Source organism: Ischnura elegans, chromosome 7 (genome assembly GCF_921293095.1).
Source record: "Ischnura elegans chromosome 7, ioIscEleg1.1, whole genome shotgun sequence".
NCBI lineage: Eukaryota > Metazoa > Arthropoda > Insecta > Odonata > Coenagrionidae > Ischnura > Ischnura elegans.
In genome coordinates, this window is record NC_060252.1 from 3,670,838 (window position 1) to 3,690,531 (window position 19,694).

The following is a 19,694-nucleotide window of genomic DNA, read 5'->3' on the forward strand; positions in this document are numbered from 1 at the left end:
CAACATGCTATGCTTGTTCTCCTGAAATAACTTATTATAACCTCACCTTAACAAATTCTTGTTAACCCATTCAGTGTGGATGACAGCCCAGGGCTGTCATCCGCTCCCAGCCACTGGCGCGGATGACAGTCGAGGGCTGTCATGGCCTTGGGTCTCAGATGAATGGACGTAACGGGACTACGCGCCTCTCTTCTGACTTGCTTCCTTTTCTCCGCTCTAGTTGGTTTCTAGCCGTTGTGTAGTGCGCTCCGTTTCCGTTTCCGTCGAAAACTGATTTTTTTGCGGGTTTTGGAAAATCTGTGTTTTTTTTCAAGATTTTCCAAGTGATAATCACCTTGGGTCGTTGTTAGACAGTTGTTTTTGTGCTATTTGGACCCCCGAAATATCGGATTATATTTAAAAATATTATTATATAGTGTTTGTGCTCGCCAAAATTTTTCTGTGACATTTCCGAATAATTTCATAGTGCTTATATTGCTGTCACCTGAACTTCCGAAGACAACTTTTTTCTCAACGGATTCACCTTTGTATCTCAAGAGGTAAGCGAAAGTATCTTTTATTAGCACGTTTTTCCATCGTTAGAAAAAAATATTCACACATTTTATTTTTGTGTTGCAACGATTTTACGAGGTATCAAATTTAGTTTTCTTATTGGTTATAAAATGATTGACCTCGAAAGGTCATTTTCTTCAGAAATTAAAAATTCAAATATCCATAATACTTAGTTATACACTGTCTAATATTATTAGTTTTTTGCTCTCATTTCTTCCCGTTCCATCTTACTTGTATTGGGAACTAACTGAGGCTTTTATTAAATTTTTCTTCAGTGTATTTACCTCCTCATTGAAGATGAAGAGAAGTGTCTCGCAGGGTACGAGCCGAAGAGAAAATAACCTTACGATGAACCCAGTTGACGATGAAACACCCGGTCCCTCTGGTCTTTCTGGTAAGTGGCTGAATTTATATACACTTGCAAATTAATATAGAGTGAATTATTCGCAGGATAAAAAAATGATTAAAATGTTTTTATTTTTATTTTATAGCCTCGAAGAAAAAACAACCGAGGAAAACACTAAGGGAGGATGAAATACGTGCTCTTGCCATGGATTCTTCGGATGACAATTTTTTGAGCCCTTCATTTGTTATCGACTCTGACGGTTCTGACTCAGGAGAAAGTGACTCGGAAAGTGGCGGTGAATCTTGCGCGACCGAGGCAGCAAGGGGTACCAAAACGGCTAGGGGTTCCGTTACATCTGAGGCTGTTAGGGCCGCTGATCCCCCAGTGAATAGGAATACCCTTTCCTTTGTTGGATCCCCTGGTCTAAATAAACTTCCAAGTGGCTCGACCGCCAAAGACTACTTTTCCCTCGTGTTTACCAACGAGTTTTATGACCTAGTCATAAGGGAAACAGAAAGGAATGCAGAGTGCATATTTCTGGGAAATCCATCGCCCCGTGCAAGGATAACAGACTGGCGGCCACTGACCAGAGAGGAGTTAGAGGTTTGGTTGGGCCTGCTCTTTCACATGGGGACGGTCCGCACAAATAGAATATCGGACTATTGGAAAAAGTCGATATTTTTCAGCTTTCGGTTATTTCGCCAATCCATGGCAAGGGATCGCTTTCTTGGGATATTGCAAGCCCTTCATTTAGCAAAAAATGCAGATGAAAATGAACCTGTTCCATCTGATCGCCTATATAAAGTAAGGCCACTAATGAATTGCTTTCATAGAACAATGGCTTCCTGTGTTTCCCCTGGAAGAGAACTACGCATAGACGAATCAATGCTGCTTTGGCGAGGGCGATTGAATTTCCGGCATTATATGCAGGGGAAAATGCACAAACATGGCATAAAAATGTACATGCTCTGTGAGCCAGCGGGGTTAGTGCATCGTATGATCGTTTATGCGGGTTCTGGGGATAGCGATGTGGGTGGACGCTGACATGGGGACTAAGTGGTGCACAAACTTTTGGAAGACTTTAAAAATAAGGGGCATAGTGTATTTTTGAATAATTATTATAATAACCTTCCACTAGCTAGGGATCTAATTAAATGCAAAACTTACTGCACAGGGACCCTCCGTGCGGCAAGAAAAGAGAACCCGAGAGAGGTTTTTGGGCACAAACCAGAAAACCAGATTGTTGCTCGTTGGAGTGAGGAGGGGATTTGAGTCTTCCGCTGGAGGGATAAGAGATAGAGATAGATGTAGAGTGTGCTATGCAAAGGGAGTGCGAAAAGCAGTCATTTACATCTGTCCTGACTGTGAAGGTGAGCCTGGACTTAGCTTGCACCCTTGCTTCCAGGCATTTCATGAAAGGGTATAAACGTTTTTAATGATTACTAATTATAAATATATATTTCGAGATTTTTATTGTTTTTCATTTTCACTGTGCATATAATTATGATTTTTTTCAATTGATTTCAAAATTTCAAATGCCAAATTTTTGCTAATGATATTTTTGTAAAAATAAAAAATATTTTTTACCAGAATTTCTTAGATTTCAAAAATTTTGAGCCAAACCATTATTTATACCCAAAGCGCCAAAAGATTACAGTAAGGGAGCAAATTTTTCTATTACGATGACTAATACTACGTTATAATTCCTTTTGTATTATTGCGTATTAAATATGAAAAAATATTCATAGACATATGTAGTATGTAGAGCAATCCTCATAAAAGCACTCAAATAATTGATTTGTGGATAAAAACCAACAAAATTACTCTGCTTTAAAGCTCTTAAAATAAATGGACTTAATATCTTTTGATTCCGAATAAATAATGCAGATGATTGTGTCGAACAACTAGAGTTTACACAAAAAATTTCATCAAGAGATAGAAAAGCGGGTTTGGCAATGCGGGTTGCATACCACAGAAGTCATCCTACGACGCGGGTGACATCCATAAATGTCAAAATAAAAAATATTTATTTTTCACCAAAAAAGTGTACAATAAGAATAAAATTATCATATCAAGCCTAAAACATGCAGAAATAACCGTATTGTACAAAAAAAAACTTTCCGCTACCGGCAAAATTATCATCTCACGTTGCCGCATTGAAAGGGTTAACGGACTGTCTGTCTCTTTCTCCAGAGTTTCATGCTCAAACTGCCGCTTGCGTTGGTCAAAGTTTATTGAAAACTAAAAAAAAAGAAACATGGGGAAGAAGTCAGAAAATGTGGAGTGTTGAATCAATTTCGAGATTTTTTTATTGGTGACAGTGAACATGAAAGTTTTGCAGAATTAAGCTTCCGTAATCGTGGAGGTAAGGAAAAGTTGTGATTACGAGCTGAGAGTTGATGGTAATTCATTTGACACTCATTAACCCTTTGCCCCTACTACGCACGGGCAAGTAAAAACTGGCCTTCACGCATTTGCCCATGTGTGATATGTCCGCTTGGAAAAAGCTCATACTGACACGTGCATGTTTCTATTCTCTGATAGTTCGTTCGTCTCCCCATGTGATGTCTCGATGTTTTTAGACCGTAATGGGCTCTGATGCCAAATTTCGGTATTATCTCGCATGCTTAGGACAACATTACATTTTTTCAACAGTGGACAACATTACATTAGGATTATCAAAGCACTGAAGGAACAAGTGACTTTGTACGCAGTCACGCGCACGGGTGCAAAGTTAAATACACCAAAGGATGAAGTTCGCCATGAAAAAATATTTGACTGATCCGGGTTCGAATCCCGGCTAAGTCAAATATTTTTTCATGGCGAACTTCATCCTTTGGTGTATTTAACTTTGCACCCGTGCGCGTGACTGCGTACAAAGTCACTTGTTCCTTCAGTGCTTTGAAAATCGTCGCCCCAGACCAGCGGAAAATAGGGTTTTTCTCCCCGACAGTGGCTTAGTAAGCACGACCCTCGCCACATGTGCCACAGTGTGGACTTGTGACGTCAACATCTTGTTCGGTAAAACCCATCCCGAAGTTCGCTCTGAGAAGATGGCTTGGTGGTGTAACTGGTAGCACGCCTGACCGGCAATCGGGAGATCCGGGTTCGAATCCCGGCTAAGTCAAATATTTTTTCATGGCGAACTTCATCCTTTGGTGTATTTACATTAGGATTACATTTTTTCTTGTCAGCAGTGTTTTTTACGAGGGAGCAGTGACTTTTCAGCCGATCGTCTTCACATTTTATTGTAATGTTTCAACTGTTGCGTTATATGTTATCCAATTCTTCAAGTATCAAGTGAGTGTACTTTTATTTTACCTATACCACATGGTTTTAGTAGTCCTTCATTTTTTTCAGTACATATATTTTTCCTAGTAAATATGAATTATGAAAGTTCTCTCGTAGAAAACGTAGGTGTTTGTCTATTTATCTCGTAAACAAGATATTTTTATGCAAAAAATCGAACAATTTTTTCATTTACTATCAGATATCATACATATCAACCTTTTACAGTTATCATTACACCGATCCCTCGTATAGCGCAATTCCGATTAGTGCAATTTCGATATAGCACAAATTCGTTCCTCTGGTAAAAATCGCAACGCAGTGTAGCCTAATCAAAAAACTTTAACATTCTCATGACAAAACGTGAACTTGCGCTAAGTACACTCGAAATTGCTATCATTTTACGCATATTAATAGTATTACTTGTGGGGGATTTCATCTCAAATCAGGCAGAGGGGTGTCCGGTGACCGTCACTGATTTCTCTGAAATTTATAAATGTGAAAGCAGTATCCTTATATGATGAATAATGATGGCTTTATCTCAGCTCATAACTGAACCGTTATAAAGTTACCATCCTTTGAGCATTGCAGAGTCAGGCCTCAAGAGTAAAAAATGAAAAATCACATAAATGCTGATTACTAAGGAACCATGGCCCGTAAAGCAGTGGTTATTGTTTCATTTTGAAGAAAATTCATTTATGCTCATTCTGGCATACCTTGCAAGTCATTTGAAGCAATAATAAACAAAAAAGACTTGTTTAAACAATAAAAATTAGTCATTATTTAACAATTTATGGCTAAAAAAGGCCACCTTTTATTTTCTTCAAAATTGTCAGTAGGTAGTTTAAATGTTCTGCTTTCAATTAAAAACATACAAAAAAGGTAGTATTTTTATACTTTTTGTTTTAAGGCATGTCAAAGTTATGCAGGTTTTAGACTCTTTTACACCAAGATTGCATACCTTCAAGGGGAAAAAATGAAGTGTCATTCTACTTAACATTCATAACAGTGAACAGTTCATATCTGAATGATTCTGGTAATTCATAGAAGGGAAAGGGGGGGGGGACACAGTTTGTCAAGTGGGTCGTGGGGGTGGGGGATTTTTGGGAGGGTGAGGAGTAATAAGGGGGATGGGTTGGGAAAGGTCTTGTCATTAACAAGGTTTCTGTTTGTTGCAATCTCCCGAATTTCCAAGGCATCCATCCTCCTTCCTTTCCTGGTACTCCATTTTACCTAGTTACCAACTAGGGGCCTCAAGATCTGCGCACAATATGTTTGGAAGGAAGCACTCAGCTCCCATGACAATAAGGGAGCTAGTTCTTCCCAGCCCACCAATCCCTCCGTAACACATTCAGCCATTCAGTCCGTTGACGTGGTCCCATCCAAGTGGACCCAGGATGGCACAAAATTTGCCAACTCGTCACCAAATTCATACTCAAATGTGTTGAATACATAATCAACGGATGCATGCATCATTCCAAGTTGTCAGTGGTTTCTTATCTATCACATGTATGAGATTGAATCGATTATTTTATCTCTTGACATTCATGTAGTGATGGATTTTTGCAAGAGTTTAATGATAAATACTTGTGTACTAAGTGTTCATAATTAGCTGAATTGGTGCTCTCGAAAGAAGTGCTTCATGTCATTGTCATTGCCATTCCAATTGATTGCTCCGCAGGCCAACCACTTCACGACCCTGTTTCAGTGCGCAAGGCGATGTGGCATTCTGCGTGACGGTGTGCGCGTGGACCACGTGGGCTTTGGCGTTGTCTTGGGGGAGGACAAGAAGAAGTTCAAGACGAGGTCGGGCGAGACGGTGCGTCTGGTTGCGCTCCTTGATGAAGGTGCGTTGTCCAAATGTGAGGCCTTGAGGGAACCCTTTGTGTCCATGTGCGCAAATACATACACGTTTACTCTTCCAGGGACCATAGAAATTTGACATTGACATTGAGGAATCAAACTATGTATTATATTGAGTGTAATTCATGACTGAATGCTTCTAAAATGCACACTAATTGACCACACCTCGAATTAAATGAAGAATGCTGATTAGGCACTTGGTGGCATTTTCTACAAGTTTGCAGAAATTACTTTGGTAAACATTTTGATACCCCCTGGCCAATGTTTTATTGATCTTGTCAGCATGGGCTATCGACAGCATTCATCACCAATGAGTTCCTACAGAATTCCTCTTTGTTGTGGAAGGAGTTCCTATATTTTCAATGGTCTTAAAATTAATGTAAAGTCACTTTCAAAAGTTTTAGGACAAATTTTGTGGCGTCACATCTGCTTCTTGAGAAATTTTAGTTTCCCTTACTCATTTTGTTTTCCTTGGTCACTCACCAAAAATATTTCGTTTTTCCATGAAGATAAATGCACTCAGAAGGAGCAGTTACTTGCAAATTGATCATTCTGCTTCGATGTTTGTCGGATTTAGTGATTATTTCGTGTGAACTTACTGTGTACTTGCCTCGGTATTCGCTGTTGGATCACATTGTCCATGTCATAATACTGATGCTGCAAGCAGCTGTGGTGGACTGGTGGAGTAAACGTGCGACTAAGGTGGTGGAGATTGTAAGATCGAATCCCAGGTATGCATAAAATTGGTCATTTTTTTTCAAGTCGTTCACTCGTTTTGTATTCCTTTATAGATTACAAATCACTTTAAATTAGAGATGGGTCGAATAGCTGATTTCTCGAATTTGAATATCGAATTCGAATATTAAACCATTCCTCGAATATTCGAATACCTTGATTACTAGAATTGCGCAAAACATATTAAACGTACGTTTCTTCCCCTATTTCACTTGATGAATGTATAAATAAAAAGGTACAAAGTGGAACCTCGAATTATCGTTTTTCAAGGGGGTGGAAGAAAAAAACGATGAATGCGAGAATGTTTGACAAGGTTGCCTATGCAACAGGAAACCCAAGATTTTGGCGAGTAATTGTGATTTCCTTTAAAGGATTCGCACAGGAATTTCACTGATTAATGGAATATTTTAATTTTATGGAAACAATTTGGGCATATAGTTGATTCAACTAACATCTCTTTCAAATATCCTAGGGGGACATACCACCTCGCGAAAAAATGATTGCATGCCGTCTTGGCATTTACACTGCTACGATGGATTTCTGTCTGATGTATATATTCTTATCTACCAAATGCCATTTCAGCGGCACACCGATCTGATACCCGGCTTCATCCAACTTCTTATTTTCAACAGGTAGCTTGCTTTACCCCCACTCCTGCTGTCAAGTGCTAGCGGACAATCCAAGGCATTTTGCAAAATACACGCGCTTCTCCACCAGATTTTCTTCTTCTTCAATTATTTTCAATTATCTTTGGAAGTTCTCACAAGATAAGCAGATGAATTCGAATTGCTAGCAGGGGGAAACCAAATATTCTATGAAAATATCCCTTCGTCTGTGACTGTGACAATAGAGATTTATGGCATAACTCATAAATTGTAACTTTATATAGGTGTTTTCGGGAAAAAATACAGCATCAACTTCCGATAAGCTCAGCTGCGAGGATATCGATTTTTGTCAGAATGCTAAGTCTCCGTCGTATTTTGAAATTTATTTCCTCGCGTAAAATGCTTAAATAAAGTCAGAAATATGTCGTGTTTAGTCTTATTCTTTTTTAAATTACGCACACATTACTAATATTTCAATCCTATAAAGGTGTAATGTCAATTGCCGATACTGATTGTTAGAAGCTTTTTGGGCTAATAGATGACTCATGCAGCAGTTGACCTCCAGAAAAGGGGAGCCTCCAAGCAGTTAGGTAGAAAAGGTCAGTGGGAGAGAGAGGAGGATGGGTGAAACACGATTCTATTGTTCTCCTGTTACTTGATATTGCTTACAGTACTTTTTTGTGGGAAGGGGAAGACAACTGCACGAAACAAATTTTGAGTGTTGAACAGAAGTTGAAAAGCATACTACTGGTAGAAGTGAAATTTTTCAAGCCAGAACTTCCTCTAATAATCTGAAGTAAATATGCCTCTAATGCATTTTTGAAAAACATTTTAGAAGCCTTCATTCAGGCAAATATGTTGCGTGACAGGGTGGATGATCTAAGCATTAGAAGGTGTTAAAATAAACATTTTGAAAGTTCATTTTAAATGTACTAATTTATGTAATTTAGTAGCTGAACTAGAACATTTGTTTGTGGAATTTTTCCGTATTTTAACTGTATTTTTAAAATAAAACTCTGCTGATGGCCTGGTAGTTCAAGTGGTATCTCACTCACTGCCCAGATTCAGGAGACCCAATTTCCATTCCTTTTTCCAGTCAAGGCAATTTACTTTTCCTCAGTGGAATGTTCACTCAAAATGTGTACTTGCAAGTGACTCTGTAAGTCAGGCTACTAGTTAGTCTGTGCTTATTTCCTTTAATAATGCAATTTTGATGTTTTTCATTTTTTTCTTATAGCTATTAAATACTGCATGGAAACATAGTAGCTTTCCAAAATGTATGAATGCTACAAATTTTTTGTTTTACGTAATGGCATTCATTCCCTTTTTTTTTTTTTTAATTGAACTGCGGAACTCATGAATTATGTCTTCATCATGTTTTTTACATTGAAAAATGAATTATTTGTTTAAAGTGCATAGTGCAGATATTTCTGGGAAATAAGGCATGCAAAAAATGAAAGGGAATATGGGCATATAGCTTAAAATTTAGCTTTCAACTACCAACTAGTTTCATATGGTGCCACTACGCATCAACATGTTGAGTCTGGGATGGTTTGAATCTCATTTGCGTCGCTCAGCAATTATTAGCACATGGATTGGTGTTTTTGTCGATGCGCAGGTGTTCGTCGTTCTAAGGAGAAGCTGCTGGAGAAGGAGCGGGACAAGGTGTTGAGTGAGGATGAGTTGAGGTCTGCCATGGAGTCGGTGGCGTACGGGTGCATCAAGTATGCAGATCTGTCACACAACCGCAACCATGACTACGTGTTCTCCTTCAACAAGGTGAGCAGGCTGTACTCCTAATGGCCATGATGTGCAGTCCATATTCCATGAGGGACCTTCGGTGATTTCTTTCAATTTTGGTATATTTAGCAAGCATTGAAAAAAATACCAATTGGCTGGGTGAATTAGTGAGAAAGTTACGACAAAGGGTAGAGTTTAGTGTTGTATTTTTCTGATATATGTTGTAACTAGTGATTGGTCGGTTCGATTCCTCGATTCTTGACCAAGAACCGGAATCGAAAACGAGTACTTGCCAAGGTGAAAAATCGATTCCGATTCCAGTAGTACTTCAAACAACAAAATATACGACCGCATTTCCAACAGTCATTTGAATTTTCGCGCTACGTAATCGTAATGACAAAACACATACCTTCTAGGGATGTGCGAGTATCGAAAATTCAAGTCGATCGAGTAGTTGGTACTCGACTCGAGCGTTTCGAGTAGCATTACGAATGTCGAGTCGAGTAGTTAAGGTTACAGAGCTTTCGAGGCTAGTAGGTCCAGCAATCTGCCGACAGGAAGCGCTATCATGAAACTCATTTAATAATACAGTTTTTAAAGCCGATAAATCATTCTAATGCCTTGGCCAGGTAGCTTGCCAAATACACTATAGTTGTCGACGTGGGTGCCGAATACCTTTACGCCAGTCGCGGCGGCGGCCGATTGTTTTCCTACCCGGCGCACACTGGTGCGAAATCGGAAAAAGCTGGAATAAAGTCCAAAATGACCTTTTTGGGTATAGAGACTTGAAACTTAGTGTGAATAATCATAAATCATTACCAGATATAGATTTATATGCCATTTTACATATATACGAAACTTTAGTGAGATACAGAGGCCAAACATGACCAATTTTTCAATGCCACGCGAGATATCGTTTTTCCTCAAAAAATCTTTAAATTTATCCAAGTGGTTTTGCGTTGGTATGAGTTTTATGGAATAAAAAACGCAATATTCCTTTGATCTGGTGCTTTGCCTATACATACTTTCAATGACTTTTAAAGATTTTGGCTTTCATCTATCTGGTTTTACGACGCAAAATGGCCGACCCGTTTTTCACGTGAAATTTGACATAAAGTTGATATTATCTTTCGTTTACGAAGAATATAACTCGGAAAATTTGAACCAAAATATAAAGTAGAGATTTCTAAAGAGTACTAATTAGAAATTTTGGAAGAAAAAGTCTGCGACGAAGGAAATAAGAGCGATTTTTCAATTGCGCGTCAAGGCTCAGCTACACGCCACGTAACTCGAGTTCTGAGGCTCGGTAACTGTGGCCGATTTTTCAAGTTTTTTAAAACATTAGTCTTGAAAATCGTCATTTAAAGCATGGATAATCGTCTTAATTGACTTAAAACAATAAACTGAGGATGCTAAAAAGGATTATGTATAGATCGACTAGAACATTTAGCGCATTACTCGAGTGAAAATACTAAGGATTGGATATTTTTCGGAACCATCCCACGCATAAGAAATATGGCTCAGGTATTGAAGTAAAGTGAAGAGATTAAGTCAGCATGCTTAAGAGAGAGGAAAATGAACTGTTTTCGTGAAAGGCAACGACCGATACCCTTTTTCCCTTTCCACCTTCGCCGAGGTGAGTCGCGCGGAAAGGGAAGTTCTGACACCACAAGGCTCTTTTAGCCTTTTTTATTACTGCGTCCGTCCTATGTGATAATCATTTGTAGTGTTTAGTTCCTTTCTTGAACTTAAAAAAAGCAAGAAATTTTAAGGTTGATTAAATGACGTGAGAAGTATAGAATTTTTTTGGCTCTACAAAACTAAAGTTTAGTTCTATTGTTCGTTCACTTCGTCCACTTGAATTTCATGAAGATTCAAGATCCAAAAAAATCGTTGATATAATTTTAATAAAAATTCCAGTCTCCGAAATGTTGCGATTTTGGTAGGAAAGTACTTGCCCAGTCGCACAAGTGTGTAGCAAAAGGCAATTTTCTTCAGGCAGCAATACTGTAACATGGAGACGTCAAAACCTGCTGGCTGAGCATATAGAATAATTGGTTTTTCTGCTTGAGAATTTGAAAGGGCCAAATATTACACGATTCATATGCGTAGTATGTAATCTTTATTACAGCTATGAAAATTTCTGTACTCAGTGCTCTTCCTTGTAGTTTGGATACATATATATGGTCGACATATTATGAGTGCCAATATTCTATAGTATTACCTATCATGTAACATCACTTTTCAGGTATTTTCTGTTTTGAAATTTAGCTATTATATTTTAATTGCATAGTGATGATATGAAAGACGCTTTTGTCAACTGACTCTTTTACAGAGTAATATTTTTTAAAGTGATTTTCTTGTTGCCTGGAATTAAGTGATATTTTTCTTGGAGCCTATGGTGTCAGAATCGATGGAATCTGTATCGGTAGAATCGGAATCGAAATGTCAGAATCGGAATCGATAAAATTTTGGAATCGACCCATCACTAGTTGTAACAATGTCATCAAATGATTTTATGTTATTTTTTGGTTTTGCAGTACTTGCATTTCTTTTTATGAATTCGAAATGCGTCTAAAACTGCTTCAGTGCTTGCTGTTACTTTTTTGTCTGGCATTGACCATTGTCCCATACAGTCACGTGCAAGCCTCCACGAATGCAGGCTGCTAATGTTGATGTTGTGCAGTCGCTCACTTTGAGCGTGACATGGATCCTGGTAATGGCACTGGAAGCGTGGAAGGAAGATTATATAAAGGATAAGGATCAGGAGTAGATGGGAGTGACTATGATTCCTCATGTACACCAGATCTAGCAAAGTCTCAAGTAAGATGTTGCTGATAATGCTGCTATGAATAAAAGATTTTTATTTCTTTGTTGCATATATTACCCATGCGCATTGTATTAGTCGCAGTTTCTTGCAGCTTGCTTTTGTTTTACTTAAGTGACATCAGCATATCTGCATTATATTTTTTGTGAAATAATATCAAGTTTATATCTTTTCATATATTACCAATTTTAATTCAAATCATTTTCATTGCAATGCCGTGGATATATGTACTCAGTGTATAATTTCAATGACGTCGCAGGCGTAACACACAAAATGGAACTTTTTTTAAACAATAACAATTTAATCTCATCATTATACAAACTTGGCAGACTTTTTAGCATAGGTAATGAAGATATTACATTGGATGATAGTAAAAGTCTTCCGAGGCAGGATCGTTCCTAGGAGTAAGGATTTTCCTTACTCCTTCCTTACCGCATCCTTACTCTGAGGATAATTCTACCACCTTCCACCCTTTTCATCTGCAGAAACAAATGCGATGCGTTATTTACGTTATTTAATACAACTTCAAATACGTTATTTCATATAACTTCAACAAAACGTACAGGAACAATAAAGATACACCAATGGAAGCATTTAAGTCATTAAATAACCACGTTACAGTTTTATCCGTAATTGTTTGAATTTTCTGCAGAAAATGCTTGGAATGGACGGATCTAGGATTTTTCTCGGACCAGGATCCGGAAGGGATCCTTGATTTTCGGAGCCGGATCTTCGGATATTTTCGGATCCTAATACATTTTCAAATTCCTGCTTTAAAACGAAGTAGTTATTCAAGTTTCTTCTGGGTTCATACAGTCAAAGCAATGCTTTTTAGGTTTACTTACTTATTTTAATATTTGTACTGATTAAAAATCATTTTTATAAGCTTTTAAATTATTTTTTTAAAACAAGAAAATCGTAACATGCTCAGGATGTAAACTGATATGCTTGTGTTTGGAAATGAAAATAGGTTTCAATCTTCGGATGAGCCATTGACTGAATTTTAATATTCCTTACATAACTTTCCCTCAAACTTTGTCACTTTCTCATCCCATACTGACTTGTGTTTCACCCACAAATTCTTCAATGGCGGTGTGGTGGATTTTGCTTTTCCTCACGGTAGTTTCATGTCACAGTGCACACACATGGTTCTCATTTTGTCAATGAAAATGTTTCCACATAGTAAAAGACATTTTTATCGGTATGTTGTTAAATTAAATTGCAGCTGCGCAATCTGCAAGACAATTAACAATGTTTAGAACAACATTAGCATCACATGCTAGGAGTTGCTGGAATAACGAGAAGACCGCTGAATGGGAGGAAGGGGTGGGCAGCAGTTGAGGGTAGGTGGAAGGGAAGGAGCATGATCCCTCCAATGTCTTTCAAGCAATGAGGCAATGAATGAGGGAGCCAAGGACAAACATGTCAGATGTTGCTATTTTGTGATGTCGTTGCCTTCAAAGCGAAGCATGTTTTCCCTTCTCTGTTAAAGTGTTTGTGTGAAAGGGTTTAGCCCAATCCTGCTGCTAATCTTATGGCTGGTTTCTGCACTTGCGGAATTCACCCATTATCCATGGAGAACGTCCTGGGAAAATGTGTTCCAGAAGCTAAAAGAGCAATGCCCCAATGCAATGAGGAAAAGAAAACATGATGTCTGAGGAGCCTGGTAAGAGCGTTACCTACATCTGCCGACGTTTTGAGGATACGGCCGGAGGAAACCGATCAGGGCACGTCAGGTGCTAAAAAGTGCGGAAAAAACATTGAAGATCAATGCAGATTTCTCATTGTTAGAAGGGGAATCTTTGAATGCTGGGGTAATGGAACTTTGTGAGGGAATGGGAATAAGTGTTCGTGAGGGACCGGAAGTTGGAGATTGGGTGCCAATTAAATTTCCGAGCAAGGAAAGTGTGATTCATTACGTAGCATGCCTGGAAGGAGGTGTTGAGGACAAAGAACTAGAAATTCGATGTGCATGGAAAACTGGAAAACATTTTAAATGGCGTGACACAGATTACACATGCTTGGTGGATTTAATTCAAATTGAGAAAAAGCTAGATCCCCCTCACGAGGTAAAAATAAACAGAAAAGTGAAATATTTCCATTTTAATGTAGACTTTGATGATTATAATGTTAATTGAAAGATGGATCTACAGTGAAAATAGTGTTTTCAGTTCTTCACTCAAATTTTTTTATCATTACGCAGCTCCACAGCCCCCATACCAAAGCTAATCCCGTAACCATCCCTTTGATATTTTTTCATGATTAAATAACCTTTTGTCATCAGTTGTGCATCATCTGCGGACAGAAGTGCCAATAAAGACAGATTACTGTGAACATCAAAAGGCTGACTCCGACTCAACACGAGATTGGCGGTTGGAGTCGGACTCATGTTATTCTTTTTTTTTATCAGAAAACCATGGATGGGTTCATTAAAATTGCATGAATGCATAATTTGACTGATTTTTTTATTCTTACGTGAGAAAAATATTGGCGTAATTTAAAAACCAAATTCGTAATAATATATAAATTATTAATAAAATTGTCTATGGCGTTCAGAAATTCCTGAGGGGACATTTTACGCCCGCTGATTTGCTTTGTGCGTTTGTTGCAGATGCTGCAGGACAAGGGCAACACGGCTGTTTACTTGCTGTATGCGTACACGCGTATCTGCTCCATTGCAAGGATGGCCGGCCTGTCTGGCACGCAGTTGCGCAGTGCATTGTCTGAGGGCCGCTCCCAGCTCTCGCTGGAGCACGAGAAGGAGTGGAAGCTTGGGAGGTGTTTGCTTCGTTTCCCCGAAGTGCTCTCCCGGGTGGTCAAGGATCTCGGCCTGCACCAGCTGTGCGACTACCTCTACGAGATCGCCACCACCTTCACGGAATTCTACGACTCATGCTACTGCATTGAAAAGGACTCGTCAGGTGAGTGACACTGCCATTCTGGAATTTGACTCTTGCCTTGACACATTTCTTTCTTCAAATGCCTCTCCTCTGAACAAATTCAATGCTGCAAGTGTTTAGAATTAAAAAAAAAAATTTGGACGTGTAGTTGTGTCACCTAGTTAGCTCATGAAGTCGATGTGTAGAGGTTATGTCAGGGTTTCTAATCTTGACAGAGGACTGGAATGAATGCTTAGTTGCTTTGGGAAACATTGCATCCGCCTTATATGAATCGCACCTTCAGTGTATGTTCAGTGCTGTCAGTCCACTCCTTAGTCCTTTCAATCCTTCAGCTAGTGATTGTCGAGAATCATAGTTTGGCTTGACCCCTGGAAGTGTGTGTGGTGATGGGCGTGTGTACACGCTGCCTTGTGGCACTGTGTAGCACTTGCCACCTTCACCTTGTCATGCTTACCCTTTAACTCTTGCTTTAAAGGTGTCCATTTGATAGCCTCCCCCATTGCCTTATAGGTTCATACATATGTACTGCAATGAGCTACCTCAAGAGGTGCGTGCGTGGGTGGTGGGAGATGTGTGATTGATTGCCAAATTGTCAGAGCAGTCAGCTAACATCAAAAATGGCCGAGTCAAGGTATAATTTGTTTGGTCACAAATATTTGCGCTGTGGTAGGGACGAGCCTCATTGAGGCGACACGTGATTGCCCCACACTAACACCCGTAGTGAGGTTGATAAAACTATTGTTATGAAATCACAGATAACACATTTTGTCACGGATATTTTTTTCTAAGATAATTAAATAAAAAATAGTATGTAAATTGCAAATTTAACTCGATCAAATTCTCAGAATTTTATGTTGTGGAAAAAAATCATGAAACAAAGTTGGCTTCATGAATGGTCTTATGCGATCTTTGAAACCATGAGGAAAGGATGAATTATGTAACGTATTGAACAATGAGAAGGACAAGGCAATTGCTGCGGCTTGAAGGCGAAGGACCGAGTTCTCTCCCAACAGCGAGGCTGCGCGGAGAGGTTACGCACAAGGGAGTCAAGGGATGAAATATTTTTATCTCAAGGTCAATACACTGTGTTTACAATGCAGAATTGAGTTTTCATTTTTTTATACATGGATGGTGACAATACAGCATTGACAATTTACAATGGATATTGTCAATAATGTAGGAAGGGAATATATTTTCATGCTGACATCTCAAGGAATAACATACGTTTGTTCCTCTCTAGCAGGCAAATCTTCTAACTCCATGACCTTTCTGAAGCATTAAAAGTGGCCAATAACAACGAGATAGTGACGATTGTGTAGTGATTCCCATCTGTTCTAATAAAATTTAAGTTTTAAATGTTATTTCTTCTGATATTTGCATTGTGGTAATAATACTTTGTGAAAAATTAAATTGATTTATTCAGTTTCATCCTCAAACATCCAGTATTGATCTCTCAACTCAACCATAATAATTCATGGCAACATTGGTAATGCATAAAAGTAAAGAACAATAAAATGTACACAGTAAAACTTTGATTTTACGAAACTGGAGGGACCAAAATATTGGCACTGTGTGAAATCAAGATTAGGTACGTATTGTGTGGTGGCGGTTAGAAGAGTATTAAACAAGGTATTGCCCTCAGCGGCTCCTTTATGAAGAGTCACGAAGGGGAGAGACAATGTCAAAGGCCATCAATCATCCAATTGGAGCCATTAGGATGTTGTGAACACTCCATAACATATGGTGCACATGATCCTGGACTTGTTGAAGTACAATGCACATCAAGAGTTCAATTGCATACGTTCAGTCGATCGTCAACCAAGGGGAAGGTTTGGGTAACTGAATGATTGTGTCTCTTTGAGCAGCAATTCTCATTAAAATGCAATGGGGAGTATTTTGTTGTGGAGTGCATCACAATCCCTTTTGGTTGACGTCCTTTGGACGTTGCCATCCCCCTCTCCTCCCCTCTCCTGTGCTCTGAGAGCAGCCTTCTTCTTCTTCAATCAGTCGTCTCACATTGCTCTCTCTCTCTTCCTTTCAGGTGAGATTCAGAAAGTGAACACTGGCCGGATTCTTCTCTGTGAAGTGACTGCTCTCGTTATGGCCAAGGTGTTTGACATCCTCGGATTGAAGCCAGTTCCTAAGATGTAGCCCCATCCTCAAGTGGCGAGAATAAACGTCTGAAATGCCAAACTTGTGTTGGTTTGCCTCCTGTCATTCAATCTAGTGGGTCTCAGCTGAAAGCGGCATTCTCGGCAGTCTGGGGGTTTTGAAGAGCGAGGGATGCTGCGATTGATTTTGCTCCAGGAGGAGTCCTTCTGAGCACACACACATTCATTCATATTTAAGATGGAGGTCTACGTTGATAATGCATTCAATGGTAATGCTTGAATTAATGCCTCAGTGTACAGAAGATACATAATTAGACAATTGCATATTTGTCTGCTTCAAATGGTGTCCATATATTGACACACTCACTGCCGCTTCGGTCATAATCACTGATAAAAAATTGTATAAACCTGTATAAAATTTGTGTACATTCTTATACAATTGTCATGACATGACATGTCATGACTTGCGGTATATAAAGATTGGGATTGTTTTTAGACTACGCAAAAAAGGTTCATGTCATTTAGATTGTTCCAGAGGGATCGTGATACGGAAATGTCGGCGATTAGCCAATATTAATGTCGATCTACCTGTTGATGCATTGAAAAAAGCAAATAAAATGATAGTAAGGAATGAATGATGATGAAGGAACAAATGATGAATGATGTATGCTCTAGATAAGTATTAGCGATACGTAGAACTGAAAGATGATATGTCAACTCCCTTTTGAACCTTGGCTTTAGTGAAATTTATGTTTTAATTTTATCTAAAACAAATAACGTCAATGATGAAACTGAATTTCATATTCCTGGATAAAGGGAAGGCGAGACATGAGACTATTTTGCAGAGTTACATCTCCAATGCATAGCATTCTACTTTATGACGATAATGGAATGTTGAATTTACTTTTTGACGATGCATTTACATAAAGAAGACTATTAGCCATCTATCTAACTGCTTAAACGTAGAACCTTAGTGTTTTGGCTGCTCAAAGAAAATGTTAGCGTCAAATTAGAAGTTCTAGTATGCATTAAAAAACCATGACCTAACGAGGAAATTACTGAACAATCAGAGGTCAATATTGCCAGTTATTTCATTGGTTGCAAAGGCAACTTTGTTATTTCAGTCATTAATTGTATCTTTAACCACATAAAAACTATCAAATTTAACATAATGACAAAAGCAACCAACGAATTTACGCTAAATAACAAGCTATGAATGCCCACATAACAAAACAGTGACCTTATCTCTAAAATTAAGTAGTTTGCAATGAGTTAGTAACAGGTAAATAAACACCATTAACGAATACTATTACATATTTGGCTTTCAGCAATCTCTGCACGAGAACTTTGATGCGATAGGAGCTTTCAATAGTAGATACTAATGACAAATACTTCCATGGGCCCACATCATTTTGCATCTAACACAAGCCATGCTCACTTCAACAAAGCCATGCCTACCTTTTTTATCTGGTATCACTGCTAATTCCAGATTGACCCACAAACTGACCAAGGTATATACATTCCTGAAAATAAGAGTCAATGAAACAATTGATACATTAAATATATTTTAATGAAGAATTTTTTCCATCTTTTTACAAATTGTATTTTTCTTATGCAAGACATTTCGTTGATTAAAATACTTCATCCTTAGGAAAACCCTGTGCTTTACAAATTTTTTAATGACACTTTTATCCAATTCTGAACGCTTGCTCAAAGTCTCTGTTATAGTTTTTATCAGTCCTCTACCTGATGGCAAGCCCCCATTGGTTATTACATTAAACATGCACTCTAACTTCTCTAGTGTGAAGAAGAAGTCTTCTGATGGCAGCACAAGACCACCGTAGGATAAATGCATTACCCATGGCAACAAAGACTTCTGTTGAAACTGAAGAGAAAATTTTTTTCCACTTCATGGTTCCTCTTTCCTAAATAAGGATGTGTCCCAATTAACTTCTTGACTATCCAGCCACCCAAGTGCATAATCGAGGGCATCTGCAGAAACTTCTGGCACATCAAACCCTGAGCTTTCACACATTTCAGGCAAAGGCTGAATAGGGTAGTTTCCTTCATCAAAGAAAACGAAATGCAATGATTTCGATTCCTTACCCACCATTAGTGTACTCATAATATACTAATTATTTGGTTTTAGAAATCCCAGTTTAGACGAATGGCAACGGTCAATTTTAACCGCATTTGAAAAAGTCCAGATTGGTGCCCATGCGATGCCATTCCACGTGACGTCACAGGGACCTAGTTTCTATACGAGTAGAGTTTTACATCGTCTGAGATTACTAATGCATTCAAGAGGCACAGAGCTCAGGGAAACATCTCTTAATAATCACACATTAAAAATACCTAAGTTCGGAAAGTTTCATTCGTTTGATAGGGGAATAATAATCCTTATTTAAGCCAAGAGCTGCCTGCTAGCAGGGTACTCAGCTACCTGCTAGCAGCCTGTGTCATATCAGCGCTCAAGCCTCGCCCCAAGGTCACCTCACAAGGCAGCAGGGGGAACCAGAAATACGTCACGCGGACCCATGCAAATATAGACGATCACGCCTGGAGTAACCATGTCTTTATAATCGTTGCCATGATGGAATAGAATATAAATTACGAATAATAAAAGAAGAAAACTTAGGGCCACAGATGGAAGAAGTACAGCTCCCTGCACTCTTATAGAGCTCCACTTCCAAAGCTTCCACTTCAATCAGGCTCAAGTAGACCTTT

At 38.7% G+C, this 19,694-nt stretch overlaps 2 protein-coding genes across 2 annotated transcripts in view; both read left to right on the top strand.

Moving 5' to 3' along the window:
- Window positions 1-17,049, top strand: part of LOC124162021 (arginine--tRNA ligase, cytoplasmic) — a 54,878-nt gene extending 37,829 nt beyond the window's left edge. Inside the window, exons 8-11 of the mRNA XM_046538346.1 lie at window positions 5,868-6,033; window positions 9,008-9,168; window positions 14,568-14,877; window positions 16,898-17,049. Coding sequence (XP_046394302.1) covers window positions 5,868-6,033; window positions 9,008-9,168; window positions 14,568-14,877; window positions 16,898-17,007 — 747 coding nt within the window. The 3' untranslated portion in view covers window positions 17,008-17,049. The remainder of the gene's footprint in view (window positions 1-5,867; window positions 6,034-9,007; window positions 9,169-14,567; window positions 14,878-16,897) is intronic.
- LOC124162022 (piggyBac transposable element-derived protein 4-like) lies at window positions 7-2,379 on the top strand. Its single transcript, XM_046538347.1, has 2 exons — window positions 7-946; window positions 1,044-2,379. Exons 1-2 carry the CDS (start codon window positions 850-852, stop codon window positions 1,940-1,942), a joined length of 996 nt encoding a protein of 331 aa, XP_046394303.1. The 5' UTR covers window positions 7-849; the 3' UTR covers window positions 1,943-2,379.
- Window positions 17,050-19,694: the final 2,645 nt, after the last annotated feature.